The 11,886-nt window shown below is 41.5% G+C and overlaps 1 protein-coding gene across 1 annotated transcript in view; it reads right to left on the minus strand.

Moving 5' to 3' along the window:
• Nucleotides 1-5,125, minus strand: part of LOC146170902 (uncharacterized) — a 30,900-nt gene extending 25,775 nt beyond the window's left edge. Inside the window, exon 1 of the mRNA XM_084586720.1 lies at nucleotides 5,042-5,125. Coding sequence (XP_084442846.1) covers nucleotides 5,042-5,125 — 84 coding nt within the window. The remainder of the gene's footprint in view (nucleotides 1-5,041) is intronic.
• Between the last annotated feature and the right edge of the window lie 6,761 nt (nucleotides 5,126-11,886).

The following is an 11,886-nucleotide window of genomic DNA, read 5'->3' on the forward strand; positions in this document are numbered from 1 at the left end:
TTACTTCAGATGATTATTTACAATTTGCGAAGGTATCCTTATGAAACACGAACATATTTTTGTCCCGTTATCCTGAAAAATCTCCACCTAACCCGCGGCGGCTCATTATCAGGGAGCTCGACTGCTTCACTCAATGATGCGTACTGGAATGTTGGCCACAGCGCTGGGTTCTGAATAGAGGGAAAATAAAACTTTCATGTGCTGGTCAAATTAGGGCACGTTTATGAGCCCTGGGTGGTAACAATTCCCCGGGGACTCCACCCCCCGTGCTATTTTGGCATATCTCATAGCTGAGCTGCTTTGGCACTTTAAGCCCCATAATCGAAGCGAAATTAGCTACACATTTAATGTGCTGGGGCGTGTTACTCAGCGATGAAACACTGCACCATCGCTTGTAGCATAAAAACGTTTGTCATGGTGTCACACACAATACTGCATCACATGCTTCATCTGCTATATAAAATATAATATCTGCCCATCTGAATTCTTCCGTCCAAAGAAATGACCATTGCAAAATGAGTACTCGGCATGGACACGGCTGCATTTGGCAGTGTCACAACAAGCAGTTACAGTACTCGGAGTTCAATTCAGTGACGTACATTATCCCGCAGCCGAAATAATCCAGCTACGTGTTCAAGTTTGTGCTCATCATGTGTTGTCGCCTCATTGAGAGTGTGACATGTAACAACGAGGCGTTCGACTGCTATACAATATGAGGAAGATTCGTTTAGCTGATAACAAGTGGACGTTCTGACATTAGCTCCCGTCGTTTCGAATACAAGGTCTACTTCTTGCAACAAAGCCGAACGCATATACAACAGACAAAATATCAATTTGTACGTCCATCATTCATTACATCAAGACTAGATCGTTTAGCATTCTTCGCCAAGCACATTGTGAACGTGATAAAGGCATATATCATTTTCAGATATGATGAACATATCGTGTTATACATATTGTGGAATACCGCGAAGGACACAAAGGAGATAAAGTACCAAGGAAACAGAAGACGACATGGGATCTGCCTAACAGCTGAAGGTTTATTTGAAAACACATTAACGATATTCTGTGAAAGTACTGAAAATCAAAAATAAGACATCAAGTGTTACGCTGCAAGGAAAGACATTTACCAAGGAAGGTTATTTCATTACCCTGTAACCCAAAGAAATATTTTGCCACACACTTGTCTGGGTTGCTAGCAATGCAGTACTCTTCAGAGATTTCTCTGCCAAACTTGTTGTTGCTGTAGTAATGGATCGTCGCGTTAGGCAAGTCAGGCAGGCAAGCATCATCTCTAATCTTAAGATTTCTGCCACTGTATTGTCCACACACACACAAACGCGCGCGCACGCACGCACGCACGCACGCACGCACGCACGCACACACACACACACACACACACACACACACACACACACACACACACACACACACACACACACACACACACATGCACATACAAGAGATAGATAACTACTAGACATTCGCAATGATGACGCGCACGCGCACATTACCAACTAGCTATTTATTTGTGGTATGAAAAAACAAGGCAGAAAGGAACAAAAGGAAACAAATCAAACAAGAAACGAAAGGGACGATAAGAATAAAACAATTGGAGGTAATTCAGAGAAAAAATGTTGAAGCAATAAATTAAACAAGATTAATGGCACAAAGCACCTATCTTCTTGTCCTATCACGCAAACGAAGCAGTAGCAATTCCTGCCTGCTGAGCGCTACAGACACTACATTCACGCACTCCCCCTCTTGGCTTGAAATAATTTTAAATGCTTCAATAATCTCTCGCTTCAAAGTATTCTTTGCCCTAGGCAGCATCTTGGTTTCCGTGAACCTAGCCCCACAATGTTTACCACTTCGGTCCTGTTGAGTGCAAATGTTTTAAATACGAGAGCAGCGGATTGCCAGGTTACCTGGAGCCGACAGGCTCCACATTAATTTATGCGCTTCATTAACATCTCATTGAGGCATCGACCTGTCTGCCAGAGTCGTCAGAAGGATCTTGTCCATCACTCCTTCGCAGCAGCTGACGCAGCGCTCTTTCCCTCAAGTAAAACAGTCTATGCAGGAAGACGAGCGGAAATAATTTGTTTAAATGTAATGACTATCTATGGTAGTTGTGCGCTTTGCGCCAAACGAAAGGTGAAGTCATCAGTTTTAAATTAGCTATAGTTGTTTTAGATACCATGTTCTTGTTCCAAGTAGGCAGTAGGCCGTACACCCGTATCCTGAACATGAGCCTGACATGTGTAGAAGGCATGCTGTGACCAACCGCGAGGTTTCCACCAGAGCACCTTCATTATGCTCATATATTTAGAGACTATATAGTTATTTTACGCAAGTTAAGAAGATTACTGCTTTCTGAAACGTTAGCCCTGTATTTTCTTGTTTTACACGGTACACTTTGATTTAAGTTCAATCAGAGTAAGCCTATACAGCTTTCTTCAGAAATAAGAGAGCAACTGATACAGGTGAAGAACACTTCAATTCGTTTCTTTATGCCAAGATTCTTGGTTAGTTTTATCTGACCTGCATCTCTCTGCAATTTTTCGAGAGGCTTAATATGTGCATGCAGTTTGAAATCGTAGACCTATACAGACTACATAGGAGCTTGCACTAAATTTGCCGATCTAGGTCTTTTTTATAATGAACAGTGCTGTAGTTAGAACACATTCCTTAGGTGCCCCGTTCCCTTAAGAAAATTTAAGCAAAGAGCGGTATGAGAGGAAAGTTTTGAGACCTTAAGCATGCTGCCATGGACACCTAGCGTACTAATTCACTGTGAATTGCAACCTTCTCTGCAATGTCACTCCATCTACATGCTAAAGAAACTACCAAAAAGCATTGGTAGTGTATGAAACGCCTCATGCCGGGTTTTAGAGTCGAGCAAGCAGTTAGTGCCATAATATACTTTTTGAAACAGCACCAGTAGATGACAACAAGATGGTAAACTCAAGAACGAATAATAATCGACTATTTCAGAACGGTTTATAGATATTTCACAAGATGACTTGTGAGCGCAGTGGGTCATACCTTTGCGGTGTGTTTTCAGGCTTTTAAATTCAAGAAGCATTCTTTTATTGCTATCATCTGATATTGATTGACATAACCTTAACTTAATAAAAAAATTCAACTGCCTCTATCAGAGGTACTGAGATTAGGTCAGTATCTTATAAATATTTTTTCAGGACGCATGCAGTCTGTGTACCAGAGAATATAACTCTTCACATGCTAGGAGGGTAATTTCCGGCCAATTGTTTTTCTCAGATGTTTTCCACTTAAAATTGTAGTGTAAGAAACTCAAAAGATTGCGCAAAATGCTTCCCTAGCATATCTATCTATTTATCGAAACTTTTCGATGTGTGAAGGAGGTGAGAAAGTTAACTGTGCAGCGGAAAAGCGGAAATTTGTTTTGCGCACCTGCTACAAAAGCTAATGGCTTCATCTACAAAGGAGATGAAGCCCTTTATGAGTGACTGACATCTATTGTAGAATATTATCTGATCATACGACACCATTACTTAGTTCCGTTTTCGCAATTTTTTATTTCACAAGTTTTTCAACGGTTAAATAATGCCCAAACATTCACTTCGCTTGTTCTTTTTTTTTTCTGGTTGCTTACATCTTTTGAACGGAGCAGACCTGTGGTATTTCTTCTGCTTTTCGGGCAATGCTACTGAGTGCAGCAGTATAGGACGAATGTAAGTTTTTAAGATTTTTCGGCTTGTTCAGACAGAGATTCTACGAAAGTATTTCCTCCAGATTACAACATTCTATAAACAGTGATCAGACACTTCGGTTTGGTTTAAAATACAGAGGCTTCCAGTGGAATCTTGTATATAACTAAACAATTGCTTATCACCACAAGGCGTAGAGCACTTCCCGACAACTTGCCAAGAACATTCCATTAAGATAGTGAACAGGAGATCGCGAAATAAAAGTTAAATCAAAGCAGCTGTTTTTCTGCATCCTTGCTTAGAAATTCCCGTAATTTAAATCACTGAACAGGCATACATCAATAAAAGAGAATAAAATATTTAAAGGGGCCATGTATTATCTGTTCAGTGCCCCAAATTCTAGTGGGTATTAAAATATCGGAGCTAGCAGCAATTATTTTGGTTCCCAAATAGGAAACCAAACTTCAATTAACATTCCTCCACAATGCCTTTCACATCTTTTCCGCTCTGATGATTTCTCGCACATGAGGCAAGAAAACAAAACTGAATACATGATGCTCCATTTACAGCACCTGGGAATTTCTTTTCTTTTTGGGAACAGTAGACCTGAACAAACAATTGCCATTCTTCAGTGCTATACACTACTATTGGACCATACATGAACATGCGAAGGTTTTTTTTTTATTCTGAATTATTAAATCTTTGTCACATCCACGTGGATTCAGAAGTCATCGCTTTCTTCTATCGACGGAGCATGCCCAATATCTGATTGATTGCAGATGCACATGTAGGTTTCTCATGCAAACGTTTCCCCTTCGTACATTAGAATATTTTTAAGGTTTTATACATTTTATTGGGCTTTACAACTCTGTCACTTGTTTTAAATACAAAACAATAGCATGACTCAGTCAACTTGGCTTACTGCTCAAACGCTAGAAAAAGGCCACGATGTTTGAAAACTGGCTCCTGTTATGAAATTTGAATGTAAGCGAAATGCATGTTGCCCATTTTCTCTACAAAGTCTAGACATCTATGCCGTAGAATTTATTGCAGAACTCTCGATTATAGTGCCGTTTATAATTTACGTGGCTCTTTGGACTCTAGGTTATTAATACCACACCATACAACGAAAATCATAACAGCTGCAATATAAAATATTTTGATTCTGTTTGGGCTGTAACCCCCCCCCCCCCATTGAGTGGAAATATGAAATACAATAAACAGTTGTATGGTTTTATACTAAAAATATTCCGCATGAGCAATACCTATAACTTTATACTCAAGGCTGTTCTTAAGACGTTATATGAAAAAAAGGTGAAATTCCCAGACAGCAAAAATTAATTGCCTACCCTTCTTGGATCTTGGTACTTTCGAAGGCTATCTCCAGGTGAAATTCGTGCCCCCCGAGCATTCACACCGACTACAGCCGCCATGATCATAAGTATTGGACATATTACTGCAAGGAAGCCCATAGCTGAACTGAGAGTAAAACCTCTTCCAGAATATTTATCCAAATGTGCTCCAGATTCACATTTCGTCCCGTGAAGACGTTACATACGCTTCTGTACTACTGAAGTCATAAGATCACTAGAGCCAGAGCAGCATTAAAAGACCAAGGGACACGAACAAATATGCCGTAGGCGCAAATGACGCTAAAATATTTTATACAATACATTTCATCTGAAAGTTAACCAAGCGGCAGGCGTCATTTAGCGAATTGTTTTGTACCAATATTGTCGGAAAAAAAAAGCAAATCGCATGAAATTTTTATACGGAAGTAATCAGCGTGGAACTGATCTTTTAATGTGAGCTTTTATTTTAGGGTACAACTGCGTGGGCGCGACGTTAAAGACATTTGTTTTGCCTTGCCTTCGTGGATTTTCGCCCAAAAAATAGCTACCCACTCTTGAGGGCGAGTTCAATAATGTTGCTAACCCCCTTTTACATTAAAATCGTGATATACTTACATTTACGCAACTAAATAAAAAGAGTATAATAACTACAGTTTTTACTTTATTAATCACAAATTTATTTCGAGTTTGTCAGCAGAATATTTGCAGCGATAATTTAGAAATAAGGATCGCTTTTTTTTTAGCAAATAGCATTTCAGAAGTTCCTCAGCGCAGTTTCTGGTCAACAATGTTGTTTTTATGTGGTCAAATGTCACGTTGAATTTCTTTCGTTTCTTTTGACGCTTTGACGCTTTGTTCGTGGATCACTTCCCGTGGTTGCATTGAAAAAAGAAAAAAATGAAGAAAGGAAGAGAAAAAAAAAGAGCAAGCGAAGATTTCAATGCCTCGCGGCATTATATTGCCTTTATTAAACGGAAGGTTTTTTTTTTTTTGGCGCCGTCGCGTTCCAATGAATTATGGACACGGCCTTATGAGGCCTCAAGTGGCAGTTTTCTTGCGTACTTAGATGACGTCGTCGTTTCTTCAGACATTTGAATACCTCTAACGCCTTCGAGCTGTCTTTGAAGCTATCCTTTCGGTTGATTTCACACAAAATCCCATAAATACCACTGCAGCTATACTGAAATCCTGTTTCTGGGTCCTGGAACACTGGCGGGGTATGACCGGACTCGAATAAGACTGCAACCGTCTCAAAGTTTCACGTTCTAACTAATTACAAGGATGTTCAGGTTTTTTAGGTCTCTGTGCATACTACTGAAGGTACATTGTTGCTGCGTCTCAGATTGCGGAACAGCTGACGCACTTCAGTAAGAAAGACACCTCTTTGTGTCGAATGGTGAGCAACAGAAAGCTTTTTCGTTACTTCGCGAGCACCTTTATACTCACCAGTTCTGGCGTACTTTGAAGAAGAGGGGGAAACCAAGGTGCACATCGACACCAATAATATCGGTCTTGGTGCAGTCCTCGTCCAATATAAAGATGGCATTGAAAGTATAATAGTATGTGCTAGCTGCCCTCTGCCATGCTGAAACGAATTACTCAACTTACGAAAAGGAATGCCATGCGGACTTGTAGGCCGCCAAGATGTTTGACCCGCTATACTGGCGATTTAAGGTTTGGCAAGAAAAACATATTCTTTGCAGGGGACTTAAATATCCTTGGCATTGACGGACGCAATGAAAATTTTGAATCCACACATGACTCGGACGTTCTTTGTGATATAATGTTTGCCCATAATCTGAATCAAGTCGTCATGGAACGAACTATGGTACATGGGTCTGCCAGCTCTATTCTAGACCTCGTGTTCATAAGTAATTCTTTTTTCTAATTCCTCCACCATAGTGCACGAAGGAATATCTGACCATAAGATAGTTGTTCTATCTTTACCTCTGTCAAAAAGTCGTCAAAAGAATGCAATCAAACACAAAATTATAAACGACTATTCAAATGCAAGGGATGAGTCAACGCTCCATTACTTAGAACTAGCTTTTGAAAAGTTCTCAGCAAAGAATGTTTCAGAATTGTGGGCAATATTTAAGGAACACTGTCAGCAGTGCATTCTCAATTTTATCCCAGACAAAAAGATACGCTTGAAGAATAGAAATCCTTGGATCAGTCGACATATTATCCATTTAAAACGAAAAATCAAGCGCCTAAAAAGAAATAAGTCTCCAAAATCTGGTACCTTAGAAACGCTGAAGCAAGAATTATCTGCTAGCATCCGGTCTGCCAGGCAGCGTTACTTTACTGAAACTCTCCCACAGTTCATAAAAAAAGAAAATTCAAGCAAATTTTGCAACCACATCCGGGATCGCAGGAAGCCTATCCAGCAAATAGTTGTGCATGGCAATGCCATCACATTTCCAGGAGAAATGGCGGTACATTTTAATTCTTATTTCCATTCTGTGTTTTCTACTAACTGTCATGAAAATGTTATTTGAACAATATATGCGATTCTTCAAACGAAAATATTGTGTTGTTCTCTTCTGAGGGGCTTGTGGAGATGCTCCTTAGACTCGATCCTAAGAGTTCTTCTGGCCCCGATGATATACCCAATCAATTTTTAAGACGTTATGCAGAATCTCTAGCTCATTTTCTTGTGAAAATATTTCATTATTCATTGTTGTCTGTTTCATTACCCACTGACTGGCTCACGGCCAGAGTTGTACCTATTCACAAAAACGGAGACCGCTCATTGGTGGATAACTACAGTCCAATCTCGTTAACTTCCAATTCCTGCAAACTCATCGAGCATGTAATAGTGAATCATATAACGGAGATTCTAAATTCAAATTCAGCTCTTAGTTCATGCCACCATGGCTTCAGAAAGAAATTTTTAACTGTCACACAATTAATTACAGCCATTCACACCTTTAGCGAAATACTAGATAAATCCGGACAAGTTGACGTCACATACCTCGATTTCAGCAAGGCTTTCGTTAAAGTTCCGCATAATAAACTACGTCTGAAGCTTAATAAAATTGGAGTGCCTGCATCACTCATCAACTGGATTTCTGCTTACTTAAAGCATAGAACGCAGTATATGGAGATTGACGGATTCTGTTTCCCCCCACTTGATGTTACCTCCGTTGTTCCGCAAGGGAGTGTGTTGGGTTCTTTATTGTTTTTGATTTATATAAACAATTTGGTCTCTTTTATTGATGAAAATGTTAAAGTTAATCTTTTTTGCTGATGATTGTATGCTATTTAAAGAAATTCGCTCTGGTTCAGATCAAGACCTGCTTAATACAGCTTTAGATGATGTTGCGTGTTGGTGTAACCAATGGGGAATGTCACTGAACCTTGAGGAAACCGTATTTATGCGTATTACGAGAAAGAAGGTGCCCCTGGACTTTGTCTGTCCCCTAAAAATATACATGTGACTAAAGTAAATAAATACAAGTATTTAGGCGCAATAATTATTGACCAGCTAACATGGAGTGATCACATTTCCCATATAACTTCATCTGCAATGAAAAATCTGGGTTTTTTAAGACACAAGTTTAAAGGCGCACCAAATGACGTAAAAAATTAGCTTGTGAATCTATTATTCTGCCAAAACTCCAGTACGCTGCCGTGGTGTGGGACACTCACACGAAAAAAAGACGTCGCGCGGGTACTAATCAGGGTCTTAAAGTACAGGCCATGAAATACCAAGAGTGGCAGAATACATATATCTCGGGGTATAGGTGAATGAAAGATTGTCATACATTGAAAAAAAAAAAAACCTAAATTCTGATTCTCCATCTTTCCTTATGGAAACGAACAAAATAAACCTGCTCTGTACCCGACGAAAGATAGCAAGATTAGAATTTTTACAATCCCTAATTCATGGAAAGCTCGGAATATCAGCAACACTTTATGTCACACCATCCCTCACTAGAAAAACAAGACATACACACAATTATAGCTCAACTCCCCATTTCGCCAGAACCAACATCCAGAAATTCTGCTTTTTTCCACGAACAATCAGGGACTGGAATGTACTGCCTGGGGACGTTTTCACTTGTGAAAAAATCAGGGACGCCATTGGCAATGTTTTTGACCACTGAGAGAGTTATTGCCTGTCTTTTTTTGATGGCGACGTAATCAAAATGGCTATCTGTACCAATTCATGCTTCCAGGTTATTTGTAGAAGTATATCTGTGCATGACATGCAAAAATTTCTCCTTTTCTTTATTTCTTCTTTACAATGATTTTGCCCATCCTGCTTGGACCAAAGAGGTCTACAGTATCATGTAAATAAATAAATAAATAAATAAATAAATAAATAAATAAACAAATAAATAAATAAATAAATAAATAAATAAATAAATAAATAAATAAATAAAACACGTACTATCATTCTTTGCGCCCGCTGGCAAATCTGCAAGACACAACTGGACGCTTTACACGCTGGAGTTTATGGTTTTGGGACATTGACAAAAGTATTGTTTTCATTCACGTCACAAACAACACGTCGCGGACCAGTTTTATATGCACCTGTTGACAAGGCAGGTGCTGAGGTGGATGACAACGGCAATCAAGGTAGCCTATGCGCACTAGAGAGCATGGGCGGGTAGAGAACTAATTCAGACCTTCCACACATCGAATATTTTCAACGGTGAGATACGACTTTCCTTCGATGCCTCTAGCAAAGCCTTGGTTACCTGTGTATGCTGCAAGGCGAATTCTATAGGAATACCTCACAGAGCCAAGAGCAAAGTAAACATCACTTGGGAAGGCATAAGAAGTACAGAAACTGTCAAGGCATGCAAATGGTTAAGACATTGTTGTCCTCTGTCACCACTCCTGTTCGTGTTTTATATAATGAAAATGAAACGGAGGATACAAGAAAGTAACCTAGGTTTTAAGGTCGTAACCTGTCGTATAGATTCCCCTCCCCGGTTTAATGTATGCAGACGATATTGTGCTGTTAGGAGAAGGCCAGGAAGACTTGCAAACTCTAGTAAATTACTACGAAGACAAGGGGGTTGTTCTAGGTTTTAGTTTTACTGCAGATAGGTCGGTCTGATGATTTTCAACGGCTCAACTGATCAGGGTCTTAAAATACAGGCCATGAAATACCAAGAGTGGCAGAATATATCTCCCCCGCAGGGGGCACCTGTTAAAGCAGGTGTTTGTGTGTTTTGTGCGACACCACGGACCCCGAGCACCCACGCTTAGCCGTGCGTGGCATCGTCGTGTCTGGGGAAAAGGGGATCCTGGTGGTTGAGCCGATGCCGAGTGTTTGGACCTTTAAGGCCCCTCGGCGGAGGCAACACACCACTTTGGCCCACGCTTCCCATAGACGGCACCTCCGGGCTGACCCACCCGGGGGAAATCGGCAGTCGCCTTTTCCTGTCCTCCTCTCCATCTTTCACTTTCCTGTCATCTATCCTACAACTCTCCTGTCCTCTACTCTCTTCTTGGTTTTTTCCTTACTTCCCGGCGGCGAGGGTTAACCTTGTGTGGCTGACTACCCTGAGTTGAGCCATATTAGGTTATAGTTAAGGTATACAGCTGGCGTGGGCAGGGCTTTTTTTAGGCACCTGTCCCGTCCCCTTGTTGGACTCCATGGTGGGTGGCTGGTACCATAACCGAACAATAAAATAAATTTTATGGCTTCTTCCCTTTCCGCAACTGATCGCCCTCCCGCCAAGAGAGGGCGCACCGATGTGACGAACAAGTTTTTCACTAAAAATGTAAACAGCTTCCCCCGCTTTCATGTCATTCACTCTGAACAAGCAGAAAAAACTGCCCGTCAAGTCTCACCGTTCCTTGTGACAAAGACTCTCACAGACACAATAGGTCCAGGCTACAAAGTCAAAAAGCTACCAAATGGTGACCTCCTCTTAGAAGTGCTGTACAACCACCAGTGCGAAAAGCTAGCAGCTGTTACATCATTCGGTGATGTTCCTGTCACAATCTCACCACACCGCTCACTCAATACAGTTCGTGGGGTCATTTCAGATAATGACCTCAAGTTTCTGACCGAAGAAGAATTGCTCGAAGGACTCAAGGACCAAAATGTCATCAACGTTTACCGAATCAAGATCAGGCGAGACAACAAAGAGATCCAAACTAAGCACATCGTCTTGACATTTGCGCTGAGCACCCTTCCAGACTCCGTTGAAGTAGGATACACAAAGCTGCAACTCAGACTGTACATACCTAACCCACGTCGCTGTTATAACTGCCAGAGATATGGCCACAGCTCCCAGAGCTGCCGAGGCCGACTCACCTGCGCAAAATGTGCTTCAAATGAACATGCCACTGACAACTGCCAAACTGAACCAAACCTTTGCGTAAACTGTGAGGGCAACCACCCAGCATACTCAAGATCCTGCCCAACATGGAAGAAAGAAAAAGAAATTGTAACCTTAAAAGTCACTGAGAACATCACATTCGGAGAGGCGAGAAAGCGGCTTTCATTGGTCCAAAGCCCAACTTACTCCGTTGTGACGCAACAGGGCGCAGCGTCACAGCGTGCTTCGGCACCCGCCCAGGTCACGGGTAGTGACCCTGGTGTGGAGCCATCCGCGCCCACGGTGGCTGCAGCTGGCGCTGCTCCACCACCCCCAAAGCAGGCTTCGCGACCTTCCAGGTCTGCGGGGCTCAAGGCCTCTTCTCACACGGGGAGGCCTACTTCAAGCGTTCCGGTGTGTTGTCCGCGGTCATCCAGCGTGTCTGAAGACGCGATGGACACGACAACACAGGGTAGTCCTGTGCCGTCAAGACGGCGGGACTCCTTAGAGCGTGCAAAAAAGGACAAGCCCCGAATCACGGGGCCAAAAACAACG

This window comes from Amblyomma maculatum, unplaced genomic scaffold, assembly GCF_055883805.1.
Source record: "Amblyomma maculatum isolate TAMU_Amacu unplaced genomic scaffold, ASM5588380v1 scaffold_28, whole genome shotgun sequence".
Taxonomy (NCBI): domain Eukaryota; kingdom Metazoa; phylum Arthropoda; class Arachnida; order Ixodida; family Ixodidae; genus Amblyomma; species Amblyomma maculatum.